Below are 25,518 nucleotides of genomic sequence, written 5' to 3'. Positions count from 1 at the left end.
CCCTAAGCCAATAAGTAAACTAAAGAAATAAAAAGAACTATAAACTAAGAACTAAAAGAGAGAAGAAATGTGAGGAATTGGATGATGGAATGAGGTGAATGGCCTCTCTATTTATAATGGAGGGTTTAACGAAAAGGATAGAGATTACAAGATGTATTTTCAAATTTAAATTTTAATGGATAAGTGCTTATCTTAATCCTTTTGAAGATTGGCCATATGTGGTCTTCTTAAGCTTAAGTTGCTTAGCCAAATGGGGTTTTAAAAGAGTGATCTTGGCCATTCATCATGTCTTGAAGAAATCTTGATCAAATCCCCATCTTAGGTTAAACTAAGATGAAATTCAAGAGGAGATAATTTTACTTTTTATCCAATTCTTGAAATTCAAAAGGATAAAATCCTACCCCAAGTAAAAACCTTCAAGGCTAAGTAAAAAGACTTGTGGTGAACTTCAATATTTTTTTGGCTGAATGGTGTAGAGGCATTTTAGGCTTGAAAGTCTTTAATTGATGATTATCCTCTTCTTGCACTTGAAATGGCTGAATGGATAGAGATGGAAATGTCCATGTATGCTTGAAATTTTTCCTTTAGAGTCAGCTAGCTAAATGCAATGTATAGTCCTTATTCAAGCATACTTCTTGCATGGCTAAGAAAAGGAGTCATTCTTAGATCAAACCTCTTTTGGCTGAACATTTTAGAGCCCATGTGAACTTGAATTTACATGCAATCTTCTTTGAGATATAGGTGGATGTAATGCATCATGGGAGAGTCCTTGTACAAGTAGAACTTTATTTTGGCCATATGAATGGATGCATGTGGATTAATGTGGTTCGACTATAAGCTTTCAATATTGGGTCGAAAATACTCCTTGTATGCATGCATGCATGGTTTGCATGAAAATGAAGGCTATGAGCTTGAAACCCTAAAATCATGAAAACAACATGAAAAGCACCAAAAATCATCCAAATTTTAGAATTTAGCATTTTTTACATGTAAAAACACTATATAATTAGGTACCATTATACCCCCACACTTAAATCTTTGCTTATCCTAAAAAAAAACTTCAAATCAACAAAACTAAAAAGCCATTATACCTATTCACAAAGTCAAAAATTACATAAATTTCTTATCATGTACTATTGCATAATACAAAGATAACTATAGACATAGAGTTACAAGAAATTTCTTTAAAAATAAGCTCTCAATATCTTATGCTCATTATACATATAAGTCCACCCAATCTTTAATTCATGTATATAACTCAACTAAAGAGAATGCAAAATACTTCATCACATTTTAATTAAAAGATAGAATAGATTTCATATGTTCACTTTCGCCATCCCTCTCCACTAATGTTACACTTACATACTTGACTCAAGATCAAAATATCTTTTAGGCTTGTAATATAAGGCTTGGGTCAAAGTAGAAAAAAGAAAATGCTAAGCTTAAAAACTCTAAGTTTACTTTCTTTGAACTTCTTAGACTTTGAATAATTAGGAGCTCTTGTTGTGACTTTGACTTGTGAAGCATCACTTTACTCTTTGTATTTATGGCCTTTTTTTTTTTTTTTGGAAAAATACTTTAGCCATTTTCAGCTTTTGTTAGACTTTTCCTTTGTTTTTATCTTTTTCATTCTTTCATTTCATTCCATAATATGTAAGTAAGCACAATTGAGTTAGGTAAACAAAAAAAAAAGAGAATAATGAAAGGAAAGGCATATTGGCTTATTATATATGGCTAAATAAACAAAGAAAAGGGAATATAATAGGCTCAAAATATAGGTACAAGGGATGCATCATAACAAGGTAGCATGAAAAGGCCTAAACGATCCAAAAAACTGCCTAGATTATCTTTTGAGTCAAATATAATCTAAAATTACACCTCAAAGGTTGAGTAGATAAATTATAAAGCACTTATTCATATATTCAAATCTCATGCAAATTCACATCTCACAAACTTTCACAAAAATCATAGCATTTCATATAAAGAGAATGAAAACATATGCATACTAATCATATCCAAAGAAAGACATGCTTAGGAATTCTTTTCAAGTTCCACTATATTCATACTTAACCCTCATATCATACTTTAGTCATTCTTGGAAAATGTATGCAAATTTGACTAAGTGAGCATAATATTGAAATCTAGTATGTCAATTTGGTTTGAAAGCAAAAAATAGAATCATAACTTTTAAAAACATTTACGTTTAAAAAACATCTTTTTCCCTCACACTTAAATTGAACCATATATCAAACAACAAGTAAAAAAGAAACACTCCTCAAATTTACTTCAAGGTCGAATGTCCATGACGTATCATCCTTACTTCACCTTATCCCTACAAAAACTCAAACAAAATATTAAAACATACCTGTCCTAAAAAAAAATAAAAAGTAAAACAATTAAAGTAAAACTTACGTTGCCTCTCAAGCAGCATCAATTTTGGTCGATCTTCACCATCTTTAAATTTATGATTCATCTCGTCCCTTCAGGAAAGAGCTTACCTTGTTACCTTCTTTTTTATGGAATAACATAAACAAACTTAGTCTTAAGATGTGTACCAATTTTTCTAGTAAGAGTAACATAAATAGAACTTGAATTTCGTATAGGGTTGACATGATTGGAGCTAAGGTGGCTAAATGGTTTTGAATCATAAGGTCATGAAGTTTATCTATTAGGTTAGACTCCCTAAGGTTTTTTTTCACCTTGACTATATATACATCATCTTCAGCTTTACTAACACCATACCCTCTAGTCATAAACTGTAGCTTCTTGTTTTTGAATCTAAGGTAAAGCTAGAGTTATAGACATCTATTAATGTTCTAAAACTTAATAGTAGAGGTTTTTCTAATAGTAATGGAGCCTTATTATACTCCATGTCTAAAATAATAAAATCCACAAGGAAAGCATATTTACCAACTTTTATAAGCACATTTTTCAATCTCTCTTATGGCAACTTAGTAAACTGGTTAGCAAACTTAAGGTTCTACTTTGCAGGTTTCAGTTCTCCATATCCTAGCTACATAAAAATATTCATAGGTATTAGATTTATACTAGAACCAAGATCATAAAAAGCATCATAAAATTTTAAATGTACAACTTTGTAAGAAATAGTAAAATTTTCTAGATCTTTTTGCTTTTTAGGTAAAAGTTGTTGAAATTCAAGGCTGTATTCTTTCAAAAATGTTACTTCCTTTAACTCTTTAAGCAATTTCTTTGGAATAGGCCTTAGGGTAGTGGTGTTATGTTAAAACATTGCCTATACATTCTAGCAATCATTCTTAGCCTTGGTTGTACTTTTTTTTAGGCTTTCTCTCTTTATTTTCTTTTTATGGATCTTCTTCTTGGATAGCCCTTTTTTGAAATGTTTCATTTGGGGCTGGCTCATATTGAATTGTCTTCTCTTGGACTACTTCTTTAGGCTCAGGCTGAATGCTTTCTAATAGTGCTATCTATAGTTGCAACAACATTTACCCATCTTCAGCAGACCTTTTAATGTATTTTTTATAATCTTCTTTATAGTCCATCTTAGCATTCTCCTCCTTAGAGTTTTCTTCATATTCTATGTCTTCAGGAGCTTTCAATGCCATGGGATCAAATCTTAGAAGTTTATCATCTTTTAATATATCATCCCTTCCCATAAAATTTACTTCAGGTTATTTCAAAAAATTGAAGAGGTTTACCACTATAGGTTTATCCATGAAATATTTCTTCTCATTAGAATCCTTCATCTTATCATTTACCAATGAATAAACAACATTACATCCTTTCTGGCCTTGTCTTTTAAGGTTAGATTCAGTGTTACTAAGTAAGATACCTACAGGGTAGTTGGCTATGGCCTGGGCTAGTTGACTTATTTGGTTTTCTAAGTTTTTTATAGATGCAGCTTGGCTTTGAATGTTAGCATTGTTGGCTTCTATCAACTGGGTCAACATGTCTGCAAAATTGGGTTTCTTTTCTTAAGGTAGGTTATAGGTTTGGTGGATTGGGGTGATAATTATTATTTTGGTTATAGGTGGGTTAGTGGTTTGATTGGTTCCAAAAAAATTTTAGGTGGTTTCGTCATCCAGGGTTATAGGTATTGTTATAAGAATTGTTGTTTAGCTTAGCTTATTCGGTGTATTGAACTGGTTCTATCTTAAATTGGCACCTTTCAATAGAGTGGAGACTTTCACATATATCATAAGAGACCAAAGGGTTTTTTTATAGTATTCACATGGTTGGTTTTAATCTTTTTAGTGAGGGCAATTAATTGGGAGTTGATGAAAGTTATGGCATCAATCTCAAATAAATTAGTAGACTTTTTACTTACCTTTCTTTCCATGCCTCACTAGTAATTGTTAATAGCCATCTCTTCAATAAGCTCATTTATTTCCTTAAGAGTTTTGCTCATTATTACCCCTCCAGTAGCTGAGTCTAAGGTAGTTTTCATGGGTAGTATGAAACCATTGTAAAATATCTAAATTTGGAGCCACCGAGGTAATCTATGATGTGGGTATTTTCTTAACAACTCCTTGAATTGTGCCCATCCATCATCTAATGTTTCACCATTGACTTGCAGAAATGGGATGATATCATTACTTAGCTTTGCTGTTTTTGCTTATGGGAAAAACTTTGCTAGAAACTTCTGAACCAAATCATCCTATGTGGTGATTGAACAAGGTGGTAATGATGATAATCATCTTTTTACCTTTTCCTTAAGAGAAAAAGGAAATAATCTTAGTCTAATAGCTTCATCAAAAACACCATTATAGTGAAAAGTATATCATAATTCAAGAAAGTTAGAAATGGGAATATTAGGATCATCACTTGGTAACCCTCCAAATTGCACAAAAGTTTAGACCATTTGTATAATTGAAGGCTTAATCTCAAAATTGTTAGCTTGAATAGCTGACTTGCTAATGGATGGTTGAAAACCATCTGCATTAGGAGCTGCATGGTCCTTTAAAGTTCTTTACCCCTCATAGTTTGCATTAGCCATGAGTGTTGGTACAGGTGGTGCTGATTGCTATTTTCTTCTTATTTTTAATGTTCTTTCAATTTCTTGATCGATTGGAGCTAAGTCAACATTTTTAGATCTACGCATGCAAACTATAAAAGATCAAAGAAAAGCAAAAAAAAAAAAAGTAAATAAATAAAACAAAAGGTTTAGATTATAAGAGTTTAAAAATTTTTTATTGATATACCACTATAATCCCTGAAAACGCTGCCAAAAACTTGATTACAAGTTTTTGTATAGCCTGCAAGTGCATATATCAAGTAATAATAATAGAGGTGCTCCAGTATCGTCTCCCAAGGGATTATAAAAAATAAAGTTAGGTAGTTCATAAGTACTAAAGGAGAAAGCTTAAAGTCCTATATCTAAGCAATTTAACATTTAGTGGTTGTTTGTAAAATAAGAAAAAAAATTAAAAAGCAATTGTAGGCAGAGATTTTGACTTCACCAACTATCACTTGAGAAGTAGAAGAATATAACCAAAAACTATATCTAAAAGAACAAGATTTGAAAACTTAAAAATAAATAAAATTGAAGATTGTTGATTGTTTAGAGTAGTCTTGAAACAAAGATTACATAAAAAAAAACTTATAGATCATGAAAGAGAGTGATGTCTGAATCTTGTAGAAAGAAAAGAATGCTTGAATCAAACTTGTAAAAAATAATGCTCGACGAACTAGAGATTGGAAAACAAGGTTTGAAACTTTAAAATAATAAAATAAAAGACCTTGGAAAAATACTCATATTGAAATAAAAGAATTTAAAAAACTAAAACTTTTTTATTGGCAAATCTATCACCTAAGCCAATAACTGAACTAAAGAAATAAAAAGAACTAGAAACTAAGACTAAAAAAGAGAAGAGAAGTGAGGAATATGATGATGGAATGAGGTGAATTGCCTCCCTATTATTTGCGAAGGGTTCAACCAAAGAGGTAGAGATTACTAGATGTATTTTTAAATTTAAATTCTGATGGATGAGTGCTTATCCTAATCTTCTTAGAGGTTGGCCGAATGTGGTCCTCTTGGCCATTAATCATGTTTTGTAAAAATCTTAATCAAATCCCCTCCTTAGGTTTAGATAAGATGAAATTCAATAGGAGATAATTTTTCTTTTTATCCAATTCTTGAAATCCAAAAGGATAAAAGTCCTACTCTAATCAAAAACCTTAAAAGCTAAGCAAAAAAACTCGTGGTGGACTTCAATCTCTTCTTGGTCGAATGGTGTAGAGTCCTTTTAGGCTTGAAAGTATTCAATTGATGATTATCCTTTTCTTACACTTGAAATGGTCGAATGGATAGAGATGAAAGTGTCCATGTATGCTTGAAATTCTTCATTTAGAGTGAGCTAGCCAAATGCAATGTAAAGTCCTTATTCAAGTACACTTCCATCATAATTAAGCAAATGAGTCATTCTTAGATCAAACCTTTTTTGGCCAAACATGTTGGAGTCTATGTGAGCTTGAATTTGCCTGCAATCCTTTTTAAGATATAGGTGGCCAAATGTAATGCATCATGAGAGAGTCTTTGTGCAAGTGAACACTAACTTGGCCACATGAATAGATGCATATGGATCAATATAGTTTAGCTAAGAACTCCTAATATTGGGCCGAAAATATTCCTTGCATGTTTACATGCATAGCTTGCATGAAAATGAAGGCTATGAGCTTGAAACCCTAAAATCATGAAAACTACATGAAAACTACATGAAAAGCACAAAAAATCATCCAAAATTTAAAATTTAGCACTAATTTAGCATGTAAAACCACTATAATTAAGTGCTATCAAAAAATAATTTAAGAAAATCTAAGCAATACTTGAGATAAAATAAGAGGCCTTGTAAACAATTATTAGATAGAGTGTGGCTTTGAGTTTTACCAAACCTTCAAAAAAGTTCTTTCACAAGAGTTCATGTGGATCAACATTAAAAGTTAAACACTTTGGCAGTTTTTTAGCTTGGGAAATTATTTGGGAGACCACCAAACTGAAGCAAAGGAATTTCAACATCTTAGGTAACCACCTAAGTTGAAACCCATGCATGCTTGTGAAGTTATATGTTTGTATGATTTTGTTGATTGCTCTTGGTTTTAGAGAATTAAAAATTTTAAAAATTTCATTACTTTAAATCTATATATGATGCATAATTCCCTTCACCATCGCACCTTATCTTGGATATGTCCAATGAGTTAGTCCATAACTAATGCAAAAAGAAATAGACTTAGTGCTGAGTCTTGATGCAATCTTGAGGTAATGGGAAAGCTATCAATCAAGCCTCCAAATGTCCTCACATTCATTACAACTCTTTTTCTAACATAAAATATTAAAACATCAATAAAGGATAAGAAGTCAATCTAGGCTACAAGTGTAGGATATTAATAATACAAGTGTAATATTTGAATAAAAAAAATAAAAGATAGACAAAAGACATTCAATTTTTTTTTCTGTTAAGTCTTTCTTTTTCTTATATCCATTTTCTTATGCTTCCATAAGACATTGAGTCTGTGTCAATCCCTTTTATCAAATTTTTTAAATGTCTCAAAAACACGTTAAAATTGAAAACTTCATAAAAAAAACTCAATTATAAATTATTAAAAGAAAAATAAAAATAAAAATAAACAAACAAGACTTTTGAATTAATGATAACACAAGTCTATGAAAGATAATGCAAAATTTAAAAAAATTAGGGAACAACATGCAAATCATAACACAAGAAAAGATTATTACAAGACTTACATTATGTATGGGCCTAAAAATTTCTAGTAAGAAGAACGACAATTTTGATAGAATTTGAGAAAAGTGGAGATTGTTGAAAATATTAACTCAAATCCAAAAGATATAATTAAAGATTTAATTGAGATTTTTTTGGGATTTACTAGATATTGCGTGATAGGCAAGAAAACTTGAAAGACAAGAATTTTAAGAGAAAAGTGATACTTAGTGGGTAAGTTAAAAGTCTTATAAATAGTGAAAGTCTTAATAGATTTAGATATGGGAGAAAAATGTAATGGGAGTTGTAGGGTTTTACGAAATAAACACCTTATAAGACTATAAGATATTGAGAAGATTTATATAGGTGTGTATGTTTGAATATTACATGTGTGGATACTTGATAATTCTATTTTTTATAGAATTATAATAGGGTTTTTATGCTAAATTATAACACTTCTCGATTTTTGCTTGATTTAATCCATTTTCTACCTAAATGTGCTAATTGTCCTAATTGTAGGAAAATGAAAGATTGAGGTGAATTAAATTGAAAATGCATTTGAAAGGTTAAACTCAAGGTCAAGTTGCTTAATTAAAAGAGCTAATTTGGAAGGCAGTTGGATGCAAAAAGCCGGCTTAAGACTTGCAGAAAATAGGGCAGAAAGTGGCATCACTTGTAGACTGTTTTGGGGTCGATTCTTGCAAATTTTGAAGCTGTTAAATGGGCTAAATTGAAGCTAAATTAAGCCACATTGGATGGTTTTTAAATGCTCATTGAAAGAAAAAATTAAAGCAAGCACCCCAGGCAGTCACGATTTTTAAGGCTGGGCAATGTGCATTTTGTTTGGCTTCAAGGCTGCCTATTCTGATTATTTTTGAGCTAGATGGTTGTGCATGAGCTTGATGGAAAGAAATATAGATGAATTCCATACCTTAAAAGAAGCTTTGAAGAGGTGGAAAAGCCACAAGGACCAAAAGTCAATGCAAAGCCGCTTTCCTAAAGTGTCTAAGCTGAACATAAGCTTGAGTGAGATGAATGGGAATGCATTTTCTACCAAGGATGGCAAGTCACGATTTTGGAGGAAATTTTGGGGCCAAAACTGTAGAGATGCCTTGGAATTTTGCTCCTCTCCCTTTGGATGGCAGTGCACTAGGATTACCACACAAGAACCATTGACTTCATGTAAAGAAAGAGCCAATCTTGGACTGCCAGTTAATATCTAATGCTGCCAGATTTCTTCTACTGTGTAGCTTTTGACTTTTTGGGTTTTTAGAAAGGCTTTTAGCCGCAAAAACCAAAGGGCACATAAGCATACAAATAAGGAATGAGTTTGAATGGAATGGGCACGAGGACAAAAAGTAATATGCATGAAAAGGGGGCTATAATGCATGATCATTCCCACTATGCCAGAATTGAGAAAGCCACGGTTTAGGAGCTTGAAGAGCTTCAAAAATTGGTCTTTGCTGAGCTTAAGTGGCTGTAAACACACCTCACACATGGCTACTTAGCACCCTCCCATTGGACCACACATGAAGCTCACATGAAAGAGAAATGACATGGACAAGAGAGCATTAGCATTTTCGTTTTTTTCTCACCTCCAGAACAGTCCATGTTTGAGCTAGGATTTCAAGGGCTGAGCTGTATCATTGAAGGCCATTTATTGGCTGGAAAAAATACCTAGTTTTGACCTTTAAATGGAACAGATAGGGCTGAAAGAAGGAGGCCACCTTTTGTAATTTTCTTTGTTTTTCTTCACTGCCTTAGGTGCGGCTCAGCTGACAGCAGCCATTGCTAGCCTTGTTGAGCTTCTTTGGGCTCCATTTTAGCTTTGTTTTCTTCTTGTTAAATAGCCATGTTCATGTTTCTAATTTACTTTGTTTGTATTAAACCTTCATTCCTTTAAATTTTAACTTTAAGCTTTAGTTTGCTTTAAACTTCAAGCAAATTTCAGTTTCTACTCTAGTCCATTTTCAGCTTGCTTTTTCCTTTGATTTTCTGCCATTTTTATATTGTTTGAGCTTGGATTTGGCTTGAGGATGAAAGCCTAAAGTAACTTTGATTTTGAGAAATCATATAAGGGATCCTTAATGCTTGATTATTTTAGTTCATTTTTATTTTCGGTTTTCATATGTTATTTTCAACCCAAATTTTCACCCATTTATGTTCGATTTTTGGAAAGGGTCACTATGCATTTCTGGTTTGTTTATAAGTCTATTTTCAAGACATGTCTTTAGATTTAGTGTATCCCACATTTACCTTAAGTTATATACTAGCATTTAGGCCGAAAGGTCCACGCTCTCAGTTTTCATGATGTGTTTTCAACGCTGTTTGTCTTTGTTTTGTTCGGTTTTTAGGGGTTGTTTCCTATAGGTCTTTTGTTTCATTTCAGGTCTATTTTAAGTTCATAATGTTTGTTTTAATGTTTCCTTGCATCTCATGTTATTTGTCCTTACATTTTAGCTCAGAGGTACATTTTAATAGTTAATTTTTCTACTTGTGTAGAAAGGCTGTTTCTGTTCTGTCTAGGCTGTTTTATAAATATTAAATCTGCATTTTCAAGTAGTTTCCAGTTATGTTTAAATTGTTTTCATGTCATTCATACTTAGATCTCATGTTTAAGTCAATTTCCATATAGTTCTTTAGGTGTATTTTAGCTTATTTACATGATTCTCTCTTGTTTATGTTTCGGTCTAATTATATTGTTTCGGATCTGTTTTAAATGTTTAAATTTAGCATTTTGAGTCAGTTGCATATTTAAATCTTGCTTATATAATGTCTTACATATTTGGTTATTGTTGATGTCTATTCAAGATAGTTAGTTTACCATGTATTAAATAATTTTTTCTTGTTTATTTTTATAGGTTGCATTTTTCAGTTTTCACGGCTATTCAGGTTCTGTTTCCAGCCCTTAATCTTGTTAATTTTAGTTTTTAAATCATGCCTTTACCTGTTTTATAAGTTTATAGGTATGTTTGTCCTCTAGTTCATGTATGCTAATCATTCATGTTTAGTGGTTAAATTCTCTACTATATGTAGTTGTTTGTGTGATTAATTGTTGTTTTGCATTTTAAGTCATTTTGTTTAATGCCATTTAGGTTCATGTTAGTTTTTGTTTGCATAAAATGCATAGATTAGGGTTATACTCTATTTACCGTTAATTTGGCACTTAATTAAGTGAGTTTTAATTGTTATTAATTTTAATTCATATGTTCATTTAGGCTTATAATGTCAGGCATTTGTGTATATGCAATTTAGATTAGGCCAAATACCATCTAGTTCATTTTAGGATTTTATTTCCATGCCCTTTGCAATTATGTTCGTACATCTAATGTCATTTAGGATTTAGTTTACCAATTAAGATAAATTACATTTTTATTTATTTTTGTTCAATCTAATTTCATGTTGTGCATGTTTACTAATTGCATTTTATTTTCTTGACTTTTTATGCTTTGATTTAGAGCCTTTTTGCATTGGGTTTAGAAACTTTCCATTCTTAGTAACTTTTCATTTTATGTAACTTTCTAATTTTAATAAGTTTTAGGGTTAATTTAGGAATTTCAATAATTTGTTAGTAGTTAAGGTTGAATTTCTCTTAGTATAATTTTTAGATTTAATTAGTTGGTAATGTAGGTTTAATTTTGTTGATATAGTTTAATTAAACAAAAATTTTCCCACGAACCAAATATATCTTAGATGCCTAATTTTACTTAGATGCCTAATTTTAGTAATTTACCCTAGGCTAGAAACTCAATCTTGAGGAGATGATAACTTGAAATATTTTCCATCTATATTACTTGTGCGGTCTATATATTTGTGGTACTCTTGCATGGCTAGCATCAATACCTCATAAGACAAAGAAATTGAGATAGCCCATAGATATGTGTGAATGTTTGTTTAACGTTTAGGTTGAAAATAAGAAGAGAATGAGAGAATTCATGAGTATTAATTGTGAGCAATTGGTTGATTGTTGATAATGTGCTTGTAATATCAACAATTAGTGAATATTTTCTCTCATTCGTAGATATAGACAAATAGAGTATTGAGTCATATTAGATTGTTATCTCTAATGTAGTTAATTTATATTTTAATTATATTTTCGTTTACTCAAGTATCTAATTGATTAAGTACTTTTGACTTAACAATTAGTATCAGAGTCATGTTTAAAGCAAATATGGATGGCATACCTAATAGTATCTTTATTTTGAAGTTGTATGGCAAAACAGACACTTAATCCTGTCAAGTTTTGTTAAAATGAACTGCAATTAGTAGTAAATGAGATGGATTTTCATGTCATTGACTTCATCTTCCATGAATATTCATACAATGGAATTGCCAATATTCGTACAACAGAGTTATCAACACATACTGATAGTGGATAGACTTGTTCCTTTGCTTCTTCAGCAGCTATTGCAAGATTACAATGAATGGGTTCATTAAATGCTCTTGAATTTTTCGGTAAATTAGCTCTTTTATTTATATTGGAAAGTAAACCTTTGACCTATTAACTGTTTTCTGTATACTTTTAATGGTTCTTCCTTCTTTCTTTTTCTTTTAAGTTAAATCAATGACGATGAAAATTATTGTTTTATCAGACTCAATGACAATTTCTGGTTCTATGATTAACTTTTAATGGTTTTGAGAGTTTTTTTTCCCTCTTTTAAGTGTTTAGTTGAAACACAGTTGTCAAACCATTACATCTAATCAGATATGAGAATCGTTTATTTGTGTTATATGAAATACTGATAATTTATGTATTTATATAATGTTTTACTTGAAATTTGTGTACTATAATTTATATCAATACAAAAATATAAAATATTTTTTTTTATTTTATTAAACCTATATAATTTAGATAAAATTTTAAATTGTAATTTTTTTATATTATTTTCGTATCATGTTATATCATTTTTTTTATTGTCATATCTATGTCTAATACAAAACTATATCAATAAAATACTTCTAACCTTTTAAAGATATTGGGTCTTTCCAGTTGTAACAAACTAAAAATCCTTGTAATTGAAATTTTTGTCAAGTGTATTATTCTGTAAGATCAAATATGTTAATATGCTAGTATTTGTATTAATCATGTTATAGGTCTTTTTTCTTTGACGTCCTTATTTCTACTTAATTATTGATAACAAAAAAAGTGTCACAATCACATCAACTCATTAAGTATTATTCTTTTCAGTTCATTGAACTTCATAATTTTAAACCACGAAAAACATCTCATAAATTAAAAATTATGTAAATATTTATATCTCAAAATCAACACAAATATAAAATTACGAAATTCATAACTCTTCTCTAAAATTATAACATCCTTTTCATTCTAACGAAAACTTATTATCTTCAGTAATACATTAATAGTATCTTCAAAGTCGGTTCGATACCAAATATCATACTTCACATTAATTTATAAAATATTATTCGCTTTAACTCGTTAAAACTCATGATTTTATTTCATAAAATATACTTTATAAATTAAAAATAACGTGAATACCTATATCTCAATATCAATTTTAATATTCAGCTAATATAAAATTCATGATTCAGTTTTAAAAGAAAGCAAGGATAGATTAATCGAACAAGATTATTTCCATGGTGTTACCCATGGGGTAACTAAAGAAAAAAAAGATTCTCACATTTGTTTTAAATGATAATTTCTTCATACTCAAACGAATCTCAAGTCCCTGATCAAATGGAGCCGTTGAACACGCCTGCATGTAGCCGTGCTAAATAGGGGCGCTGGGAGAAGTAGCAATTCCACTTGAAGATTCCACTCTTTCTAACTTTCCAAATATAAAACAAATGAGTATACACATATGAAGTTAAATCTAACTAAGATGTTAACATTTCACCTACAATTATTTATATCATAATCTTACAATTAATCAATCATACAAAAATAATTATGTAAAAATTCATCACTTTAAAATATAAATCTTACAGAAATTTTTAATAAATCCAACATAATATTAAATTTTAATTGATTAATTGTATTATAATAATATAATAATTATAAGTTATATATGCTTCCGTCACTTATTGCAAGCTGTCTACACTTGCTTCATCATAGGCAGCCAATCATCACTGAAAACGTAAAAGGACAATTTTAATACGCCATCTCAACAAAAATGAAAGAAATGCTACCTCTCAATACAGAGCAATTTGTGAACAGAATTCTGTTGTACAAAACAAAGCCAAACAGATGGGAAACTTTTTTTTTTTTCGGGGGGGGGGGGGGGGGGGGGGGGGGTGTGGAGAAGATAGGAAGAAACAAAGGGAGAAAAAAAATTTTAAAAAAGCAGTGCCCCCAAATGCCAAAGTCATTCCATCATGTTCAGAAAACATCACAAGCACATTACACTAAAAAGTTGAAACAGGATCCCCATGTAATTCTCACTGATAACCGTTCTCAATTTACATCTAGTTCAGGCGGAACAGATGCCTTATCTCTTAGGTATCTAGGATCACACCTGCAATTTCCACTTGCTCAAGGTAAGGTTGCTGCTTTGACCCGCTACAAAGCAATACATCTTCCCTCCACCAGCCACAGCAATACGAAACTGAAAACAAGCTCCATCTCTCTCCACACAACTAAATAGTTCTAAAGTCCCACCCAGTATGAACGACCATTGCCGTTGTGAATAGGTGATGGCCAAGGAGACGTCACACACCATTCATACCAAACCTGCATCACATTGTGCCCCCCCACCCAATCAAAGAGCCTAACTTTAAACTTTTAATTTGACAACAAACTAGTAACTCAGCTTTAGAAAATAACAAATCTGACATAAAAGGGAAACTCATATATTATAAACAATAACACAAAATGACTCACCTTGGAAGAACCACAACAACGCCAAAAATGTACTTCTAGAGGGGAACCAGGTTGTACACATAATGGTTGCCTTAGTGGGAAAAATATTGGAAACCTGGATAACACCAACCAAAATTGTTATTGTTGGGGGAAGAGTTGTTATAAGGAAAGAACTTCCAGTATATTTTTTGACAAAATTGGATATAGAATATGTTATCCCACATTTTAATAGGCTTATAAGCACAGTGTAGGTGCTAGGCATAAGTTCACTGGTTTGAATTTTGAATAATCTAAAGTTTCTCATTCTTGCTACCCCACTATGAAGCTTTAGTGAAAAGCTTTAACAACAAAATTGGGTAAAGCTGTAAATGGAAGAACCCCCACTACCGTTCTCATGGTCACTGAGCAAAATCAGACATCCAGTTGCTCATTCCGCATAATCAATGACAATAACTGATTCTCTATTATAGGTCAATTCATACTTCATGTTCCCTACCTATGTCTATGCTGAGATTATTACCAAGCACCAAAGTCACGTTTTCAGTTCTTTTGTGGGACTTATTTAAATATGTTCACAAGATAGAAATCAGATACAGTTAAAAACCAAACAATGGATGCATGAAATTTTGTCAATCCATTTTCTGAATTTTGCGCTGACTTCCTTTAACTAATAAAATGACTTGAAAATGTCTGACTCTTTATTTCTTCTAAGATAAACAAGCTTCAAACTTATGAACCTTTGACCCATGAATTCAAGAAGAATAAAACTGCATACCAGCTGAACATATTTGGTGTGGCCATCGATGGTTCAATACCTAGATGTACATCTTTGTAGAGCATTGCATCAAAGTAGCCAGCAAATCCTTTAATCAGGTTAGCAAACATAATCAGGTCTAAAATTTATCACATGAAAATGTACTACGATTATCATACAAGAAAACTGTTTTCTGTAAAATTAACATGCATGCAATTTTGTAATCATGAGTGAGAGAAACATTAGTATAAGTAATTGGTCTCCTACCTTCTCCCAGAGTTTTCAAGATAGTACGAGGCCCAATGCTGAATCCTAAAGCGTCAATGCAACTATCTATCCTACCTTTTCTTCTCAATTCAACTTTTAGATCGAGACAGGCTAATGAGTTTAAACTCCACTCAAACAAATTTACCAATGATATAGGATGAGATAAATTACTCATGTCTATTGATGATTCTACTACCTTTCTAAATGCTATATCCCAAAATACTATTATAGGTAATGGTTGAAGGATTTAGCGCCCTGTAAAATGCTGCTCCATTAGACATTGTGACATTCCTATCCATCAACAACGTACAAAAAGACTACCAATTATAGCATATAATCTCCCATGTTAAAATAAAAATTTAAGTAAAACCCATTCCTCAAATCTAACATCTCTATACTTTCATCAAAGTTAAGCACTTAAGTTGAAAAGGATGTCAGTGAACCTAATATTGTTGACCTGAAAATTGAATAAAATAGAAAATCTGTGGCAAACTGAAATATTATCAAAATGCACATATAAATTTTTAACATGAAGTCATAGACAACAAGATACAAGGCTCTCATCCTGTATTATTATTTTCTACACTTACTTTCAAGATTATTCTACAAATGGACAGAGATCGAACTCATTAAGTGTAAACCAGACTCCATGAACACTCCAAAAAATGATGATCTATGGGTGATAAAATTTTTGTAGAAAATTTCAAAGGAAATGAAATGGACTTGATTTAAAAAAAAAATGAAATAAACTTGATTACTACACACCATGTACCATGACTGATCCAGTGTCTCGAGGTATCACAAACTGAAGCTTTTTGTAGCGTTGGTTGCTTTTCTTAGTTGAATAATCTGGATGATTAAATGTAAAAACCTGTACAAAGAAAAACAGAAAGACAGGTTAAAAATAACACAATTCTGGTGTTTCATAGGCATGCAAGTTAATATAAGCAGAGACCCACGGATTTTGAAGGAGCAAGCTTGGCAATACTATGTAGTTTGACAACATAAGCAGTTTCAAAGTGGACAACATCTTTATGTGACTTGACCTGTGAAAACCACAAAATGGAAAAATAAATTAGTTGAAGAAAAAAACTTCAAAATAGCAAACCAGAAAATAGCAAAGCATAGACACAAGGACATACATCATTATATATCTTCGAAGCAGTTATTGGTTGGATGAAACTTGTGTACCTGATAGAGGCATGTCACAAAAAGATGCATTTCAGATTTTCAGCTACCATGACTTCATGATGTCAGACTGGCCACTCAACAATAGGGTTTAAAATCAAAAGTGAAAGCTAACTTTCACAAACTGTTGCTTAGAAATTGAGAAATGACTACTCCTTTTGATGATGGAATATAAAGAAATACCGAATTGTTATAAATAAAGTATAGTGAACGAAGAAACAATTGAAAACTTTTTTTGCCAAAATAATAATAACAATAAATAACAAAAAGCATTGCAAAGATCAAAACAAAGATACCTAAGTGCATTATCTAGCTGAATTTTTGGCTAACGAAAGATGCAATTTGCATGAGAATTTTCCCTTTCAGGAATTCATAACAGGGCACGGCACTAACCCAATGGGGAAAACTCTTTTTCAACTAAACAAGTGAGATATTAATGTACCAATCAAGACAATTATTTTCTTTAGTATTGCCTGATATAATAGATCTATCTGAGGAACAAACTGGATAAATAAGCCTTTGACAAATATTAATCATCAAATAATGCACATAAGGATCCCTAATTTTACAACCCTAAAAGTACATTAACACTATATCCTTCAATGTTTACACAAGAAAACAAGATTAGTAGTCCTTGCCATCAGAAGAATAAAGTTCCAATGACGATTTAAGTGAAAATAGATAAGCCAATTATCAAAACATAAAGCCAAAGCTGAAGAAACTTAACCAAAACATCATAAACTTGCCCACGTAGAATCCATAAGGGGTATCCACACATAAATGTGAAAATTTCAGATCACTTACACCAATGATCATTGAAATTGTCAATATAATAGTAACTTGGATCATCAAATTTTAATTTCTATCAATCAGGACACCCAATTTTAATTTCAGAACAAATTCAGCCATTCCCTTTGCTTTATCAATTTGCCTTGATGTAATGATGACATGCCAAAAACATCGACAGCAACTTAAACAACTCAAAGGGCTAAGAAACAAGGTAAAATTAACTAGCAATCACTAAATGTGAACAAACAAGATTCCTATTCAGGTCACCAAACTCCAAATGTATAGCAATATACACATTCAATTTTGTAATGTATAACACAAGCAAACATCCTTACAGTAAACAACCAAAATCATTAAACAAATGCAGACTAGGATATGAGGTCAGCACAACAGCAACACCTCCAATGGGCTAACTAGATTCACCATTCCTTTTTTTTCCCTCTTCTTTGTTTCAAGTTGAAGTATTTCAAGTCATCGTCATAAGAAAGTAAAGTAAGAAGTATCGTTCGTAAATGGAGGAATTAGGTACATTTCTTGATATCTAACTTGTGTGTGTAAGAGAGAGAGAGAGAGAGAGAGAGAGAGTTCTTCTAGAAGAAGAAATGAAAGGAAATATAAATGATTTGAGTTTCATAGCAACTAACCAAATAACCATATCAGCCTTCCAGCACTCTATCAATGATTTCAATGGTTTGTTGTTATGGTTATCACATTTATGATTTATTTACTTAACATAGTTAAGTGGTTCAATTAGTATAAAAGTGGTTCAATTAGTATAAAACAACAGCTTATTTATCAAAGTGAGAATAAGATATTTCAGTTATTGATACTGAAATTTACTTAGTTTGTTGGCAATCTTCGCTGATGACATGGCTGATATGTGAGCTAATAAAAAGACGCATTTTGTCATATAATCAAAAGTTTCCAATTGTTAAGAATCCAAGTCAGGAAAGCCAAGTGACAGTTAGTAACAATATGAAGACCTCAGATATTATTGGTCGAAAGTTTCAGGTATTGATTTTGATGCAGATGAGGGTTCAATCTCTGTAGAGCGAAATCAGCTGAATCCTCCAAGGAAAGATAAATGATATTAACCCACTGCTTCATAAAAAAAGAATATACATACGATGAGGGTATTGAGATTCCATCTTGCTTCAAAAATGATTGGGCTCCATCAAGACACTCAGGAGACAGCTCATTATCACCAAAAGATCCCAGCAATTCGCTGACCTAGATACCAACATATCAAAGTTAAACAATACAAATATGTTAAGAGAATAAAAAATGAAAAATAAAATACAATTAGTAAATACTCACATACCAGGATGTCAGCTTTTTCAGGAGCATTCCAAAGACGCATATCGCTTGAAACTATGGTAACAACATTTTCCCACCCTTCCAGTTTAACCAAACTCTGTTTAAACAAATACAACCCCATTTTCAAAATGCAAAACTAATTGAATGTTCAACAAACTTGGGCCAGGAAAGTGCATAATAACAGTCCTCATTTCTAACCTGGGACTCCCAAAGAAAATTATCCATGACCAAAAGTCAAAGGCTGGGTGTTACCAAACTACCAATCACAACCTTTAATTTAAAAGCTTTTACCAGCGAATGACTCCATCTACTCAAGGGTTAAATTATATAATATCTAATGCACATGAAGTTGATGAACTTTCCTAATCTTTGAAATTTTCAGAGGAAAAGAAAATTTGCTACAGAGGGAATATATTTTAGCACAAGAGGTAAATTTACCATACACCCAGGTGGTTTGGGGGAGAAAAGATAAACTCAATGATGAACACAGCATTTTGAGGCTTTATCCCATACACCCATTTCATCCCTACTAATCACATATCCTGCAATCCTCAGATATACCACATAAAATAATACTGGTCTAAAATTGAGAGTGATACTTGCATAACATACTGACATTCTAAAGACCAAAGATGTAATTAATTGCGGTGTCAAAATTTTATCATAGGGGATTCAACCGAATCACATTAACAGCAAAACATCGATATGCATTTTAATATTGGCAATATATCTAATTTACCTCTACAGTTCAACAATATCATAATAAAGGCATTTTCTTACATATAACTATCTTATCCTAAATCCAACGAACAAGAATCTGAAGAAACACTGACTTTATAAAGAGTCGAGAAATCTTAATAAAATCAGCTTGCCCAGGCAATCCAAAACAAAAGCAAATAAGAAAGTGTGAACTGAAGAACTCTGTGCATATGCATGCAAATGGTTCATACACTGCCAGCAGATTGATTGCAAAATTATCAGCGCATTATCTTTGCAACTGTGAAGTGTCACAATTTGAAACATAATAAATAGAATCTGCAACTTACATGGAGTGTGACCACAGCATTTGGATTTTTTTCCACCGCATAAACTTTAAGCTTGCGTCCAGTTTCCTCAGCTGCCTATCAAACCAACAAACAGAATATAAAGGCACATCAGAATAGAAGTTGCAACAATCACCACGCCCATTCAGCAAAAGACACAGGAAAAAACCTGCAATGATGCCCTCACAAGAGGTCCTCGTCCTGCTCCAACAACCATTAAAACCTTGCCACAAGTAAGAAACACTCCAATATCAAGAATGGCAAATCTTGTAAGCATCATATTCATGAAAAGCCAAAATAGAACAAGATGATCAGAAGTTATATAAAACAGGCAAATTAGAAAAATGTGATTTGTCATAAACAGATAGCTTACAGTGGTTAATGTTGATGCTTCAGCATCGGAGACCCTGTCCAGTAAGGCTTTACAGATTGCCCTTTGATACTAGTAAAACATAACACACCTTCATTCAGATTGCAAAATATAAAATATGATAATAATATTAAAATAAATACTGCCACCAATCAACAAGATAAGAAGATTCCCACCCTAAAAAAAGGATACTAAATAAATTATGTCTAAAGGAAAAACACCACATTTACCTGCATATATTTCACTGAGTCTTTCTCAAACGTTTCATAGGTCTGAGCCTCCAGATTATCCATCAGAGGCTGCATTGAAATAGCAGAATGAAACAAACTTTAACTGAAAATAATAATAATAATAATAATAATAGTGGCAAGAAATTAGCAAAAGTGAATGCTATTTTGTCAGACATTCCGACTGTCAGACACTTTAGCATTCATTTCTTACAGGCAGTTTTTTCTTGTGAGTAGTAGACAGTCAGGCACTTTAGCATTTCTCTCAGCAGAAATAGTAAAGAAATAATATATGCAAACTCAAAGAAAGATTCACAAATCAGAAGAGAACACTATGCAAAGAAAACTCACTTGCAATGGAGCCTGTAAAAAATCCCTATAACCAAGCTGACATATGAGAACGAAATAGTTAGAACAAAATAGCACAAAATTAACTCATCCTAATGTTTGTTCAGAAAAAGAAAGAAAGAGACCTCAATCCGTTCTTGTTCAGAGAGTGGGTCCATCCTTTGATAAAGATAACCAACATAATCCAAATATGACCTGAGAGGATGTCTTTGCCCACCTGGATACATGTAAGATGCAAAGCGAGGTAATTCAACAATAGACTCACCTATCACTCGGCAAGTCATGCCAATTGAAAGAAGCTGAGGGCTTACTGTTCACATTTTCATCAATATGATTAGCCACTGAACCTATGGTTGCTCCAGGAATACCATGTACAGGCTTTCCAGAAATAACCATCTGTCAAGACATTTCCCAAAAAAATGATAGGTGAATTTTCAAAAAATAAAAAACATAAAATCTAAATATTGCAGCAGATAACACATTGAACTCACAGGAAATTCTAAAAATTGTTAAATGACAAGAACCAAATAAGTTTGCACCTGGTTCTCATACCTGTACAGAATGGTTAAAAAACCCACTGATTAGCTTCTGGTGGCGCTTTGACAGGCATGGGTAACCTCGTGCATTTGTCAGGAAAGACTGGCAAACAGTAGTAAATTAAAATCCAGGGAACAAAGAGTAATCTGCACTAAAACTAAATAAAATCTCAAGACAAGCTTCACTCTTATGAGAAGGTGGAGTCAGAACTTAGCTCCTCTTCACAAAAAAAAAAAAAAGAAAAAATAGTAAATAAAGCCTCATGACATACTTACATTAGTATGTATTATGGCTGCTCTAACAGGCTCTCCAAACCACCGTCCAGTTGAGTTTGCAGAAGGTAGCATACTCCTAGAGAATAACCAATCATTATTAGAACAGTGTTTTATTTCATAATTCTGGTCACACAATAAAAATATAACTGATCACAGTAACTCACAGAATATCAAGGGCAAGGGAAAGTTGACTATGGTGTTCACAGATTAGTCGAAATGAATTCCAGAGTTCCCAAGAATCCATCTGTATAGAAAGAAAAAAAAAAAGGTAACAATTTAAAGCAAGCATATTATACTCACTTCTTTCTAACCCTGCTGACTTAGTTAAAAATAACTCTTAAGAAATCTATAGACCTTGAAGGTATGTGTAGACAATAGAACAAAACTGAAAAAAATTTTCTCAGACACATTATATATTAAGACACATAGAACATAGCAAAGAGAGAATAGCAGCATAGATGGATCCAGTTCATCAAGGGTAAGAAACCAGCACCAGGAGTGGAGAATTCACTCACCAAATTATCAGAATCTACATCCAATGAATCATCATCAGATTTTAACAGTGGAATCCTTAGCCATAGCTTAAGTGAGGAAACATTAAAAGAAGAAACAGTAATTAGAACAGGACACAAAAAATTAAATTGGTTCTGACTATATATCCAGATAAAGAAAGGCACCTGCATATTGCTTAGGCCCTGCAAAATCTGATTCACACATCTAGCATAATTAGCGCATGAAGATCCCTTAGGAGAAGGAAGAAGGCATGCCTACAACAGATAATAAAATGGAACAGTATAAGCTGCCAATCAAAGCAGTAAAAATTTCTTTCAAGGACCACTGTACATACGACATGTCGTCATACATTTTGCAACCATCAAGATGAACCCCAACATCTTATAACCTATTTAGTTGTACTTTTTGTTATAAAACATTAATATTAGGCTTACAAATAATTGATACATCACCAAATAAATGAATAAAAAAGGAGAGGTATGCCACAACAGTAAAAACAAAAATAGTCATTTATTCTACTATTAATGCCCCACCAGAGCCATTAGTATATATAGCACAAATTTTAAGAAGATCCAATTAAAGCATTCAATTCTAGTCAATTTCAGGTTAGTTTCGTTTTATTTTCCTCGTAAAAACTTTTAATTAATCCAAAAGAAGCAATGATAAATGGTGATTTAATTTGGGCGTACATATGGATAACCCATGCCTTTGGGCTTTTACAAATGTAAAAGCAAAGCAACCTTTCAGGGAGGTACATAGACCATGAAAACTTTATGAGATCCACAATGTTTGTTGCATTTTAACCCAACTGTAGAGTCTAATACCTATTAAGCCAAAAAAAAAGGGGGGGGAAATCAAACTGTAGAATTATGATTTCAAACTGAATACTAATACTGGATAGTTCTTCTTGAGAAATAAGGTCAATCCAGGATTCATCACATTGTGAAGTTTGGTTCCACAATAAAAACATCAAACCACTCTTTGACTATTGAACATCAGAAACAAAGAATACAAAGCTTTCTGCTCTTCTGTGAAAGCAAAACCTTTCAACACAAAATAAAAAAAAAAAAAGCTTACTACAAATATGTGCACCTGTAGGGATAGATGAGTGGCCCATGCTATTTCTTGCTTCAAAGTAGTCTCAGAATCCATCCGAAGGATCTCATCCTCCGAATCTAAGTCAATCCACGGGCTGATTTTTCCTGGACAATTTCAGGAAGCAGTTGAGGGCATTTAAATCAATTTCAAGACTTTCATTGAACAAGCCCAGATTGATGTAAACATCCAATCACTAGCATCTGAAAAAAGTGAATCTAAAATCCTTGCAAGGACAAAATGTTACTCGAGTACCATTATTCACTTTATAGAAGCAACCATAAAATGGTAAACAAAACAAATAGTAACTATCAAAGTTTCAGCTTAATTACAGACCTTCCAACTTAAAATAACAAGTCTGTTTTACTTTGATCTAGGGATTCACTATCAGTGATTGCTTAAGTACCCAATGTCTTTCCTACACCTTAATCTTTTTGCAATAAAACTTAAGTCACAGAGTGTTCAGAATGACAAGATTAAAATAGTAATGGAAGCCAGTAAAAGATCATACCGACTACATGACTGCTCCACTGGGAAGGACTCAGAACCAAGTCCGACCCAGCAAATGGCAGAACATGAGAGCTATCACTGTCTACTTCCATCAAGCTTGGTCTGTAAGTAGGATCCATCTATGCAAAGAAGTGGTAGGAAGATAAGTGCAGCTAGAAAATACATAAATTAAACAAAAGACAAAAGGCGCCACAACAAAGGAAGAGCAAAAGTAAGGCACTAACCAAAGGAGCCACAACAAAATCAAAGCCGCCAGAGGAGAGATTGAAAGACAAAAGGCGAGGGACGTCATCATTGAATTCAGTCTCCACCCCACAGTACCTGGACTCGCTCTTATCCCATCCTCCTCTTTCTCCTAGAGGCATTTTCTCTCTATCTATTCCTCGACTTTGAAACGTATATTCTATATAACGAGAAGAAGAAAAAGAAGAAATTAGAAGCTGAGGCCAGGGGGTTTAGATAGGGTTTCCGTATGTTTCTGACTTTCTCCGGTTCTAGTCTACTTCTTATCATATGAATGATTAGGATTGCTGAGCCCAATTCATTATCCAATACTTAAGGCCCAATGTTTAATATCAACATCAATATGGACGACTTATAGCTTTATTCTTCCTGTCTTCGGTTCCTTGTCTTCTTTTTTTTTTCCGTACACGGAATAGGGGAGGATCCGGTCAGGCGCTCAATTGACTTCAATATAAATTTACAATTGTTCAAGACTGAACCACAGGAGATTAAAATAAAAAGTAGAAATTTTGTCTGCACTTTCTTGTGGGATAAATTTTTTATTTAGATATATTAATTTTTAAAAATATTTATATTTTATATATTTTAGTTAATATCATTTATTAAATTTCTTAATAATTTATTTTAATAAAAAATGTAATTTAAAAGATGAAATAAGTATTTAATCATTTCATTTAATGATAAATATGTTTATGTCCTTATCAAAAATTAGTTTTCAATTTTCATCTTTCAAAAATTAAACTAAAAAAAAGTTATACATGAATATAATTTTCATACATTATAAATTTTTTTACAATAAGTATATCACGTATAAAATAAAAAATATTACAAATGTATTATTCAATTTTAATTAAAAATCTTAGTTTTATGTTTATAAAAATCTTAGTTTTCTGCCTTCATTTATTTTCTTTTTATAATATAAACTAATAGTATAAATAAAAATATTTTTATTATATATTTTATTAAAAATAAAATTATAAACTATTTCGAACAAAAGGTCCAAATTTTGCTGCCAAAAAAAAAAAAAAAAAACCTAAATCTCCTAAAAAAATTTAGACTAAAACGGTTAACTACAAATCAACTATTTCAAATTTATTAATATAATACATATATATATATAAAATTTAATAAATAATAAAATATATTTTTATATATAATCCCAAATAAAGCACTTTAAATCTGCCTCTAACCCAATCTTAATTTAACAAAATCACTTTTATTGGATTGGAACAAGTCGAAATTTATCTAATAAAATTTTGCATTAATAATTTTTAGTGTAGGTTATTTATAGCATCCATGATAATAGCATGAGATTAGAATCAATAGTGAAATGACTAATTTGAGTTTGAATCTTGGTGTGAAGAATGGAGGGGAGTAAATGATGGGTTTGAAAGAAAATAAAGGATTTTATCGAAGTTACTACAAACTTAATCTTGAAAATCCAATTTCATTTTTAGTAAATAAAAAAACTATTTTCATTTTCTTATCACAAGTTGAATTTTAGAATGATTTTTGAATAGGATTTTGG

The 25,518-nt window shown here is 31.8% G+C and overlaps 1 protein-coding gene and 1 non-coding gene across 3 annotated transcripts; one reads left to right on the top strand and one right to left on the bottom strand.

Annotated features, from left to right (window-relative positions):
* The first annotated feature begins 4,475 nt into the window (after window positions 1–4,475).
* Window positions 4,476–4,582, top strand: LOC149515330 (small nucleolar RNA R71). Its single transcript, XR_016327174.1, has one exon. It is a non-coding gene; the product is annotated as a small nucleolar RNA R71 (small nucleolar RNA).
* A 9,349-nt stretch (window positions 4,583–13,931) lies between these two features.
* Window positions 13,932–24,235, bottom strand: SKB1 (SHK1 binding protein 1). 2 transcript variants are annotated; one of them, XR_016326455.1, is made up of 23 exons: window positions 23,972–24,235; window positions 23,749–23,866; window positions 23,235–23,344; window positions 22,307–22,396; window positions 22,145–22,210; window positions 21,794–21,873; window positions 21,630–21,705; window positions 21,370–21,456; window positions 21,129–21,213; window positions 20,943–21,034; window positions 20,821–20,856; window positions 20,473–20,541; window positions 20,246–20,314; window positions 20,042–20,095; window positions 19,876–19,950; window positions 18,834–18,926; window positions 18,639–18,742; window positions 16,678–16,726; window positions 16,491–16,581; window positions 16,301–16,406; window positions 15,290–15,377; window positions 14,536–14,629; window positions 13,932–14,385 (listed from the first exon to the last, which is right to left on the bottom strand). XR_016326455.1 is itself a non-coding variant. In XM_022898659.2 (23 exons), exons 1-23 carry the CDS (start codon window positions 24,110–24,112, stop codon window positions 14,302–14,304), a joined length of 1,953 nt encoding a protein of 650 aa, XP_022754394.2. In that variant the 5' UTR covers window positions 24,113–24,231; the 3' UTR covers window positions 13,932–14,301. The 2 variants fall into 2 exon arrangements, 1 of the variants encoding a protein (XP_022754394.2); XM_022898659.2 differs by having other exon boundaries at window positions 16,495–16,581; window positions 23,972–24,231.
* Window positions 24,236–25,518: the final 1,283 nt, after the last annotated feature.

Source organism: Durio zibethinus, chromosome 13, assembly GCF_047325235.1.
Source record: "Durio zibethinus cultivar Kanyao isolate XHJ-2024 chromosome 13, ASM4732523v1, whole genome shotgun sequence".
Taxonomy (NCBI): Eukaryota; Viridiplantae; Streptophyta; class Magnoliopsida; order Malvales; family Malvaceae; genus Durio; species Durio zibethinus.
The sequence above is the reverse complement of the archived record's forward strand: the minus strand, read 5'-3'. Positions and strand labels throughout refer to the sequence as shown.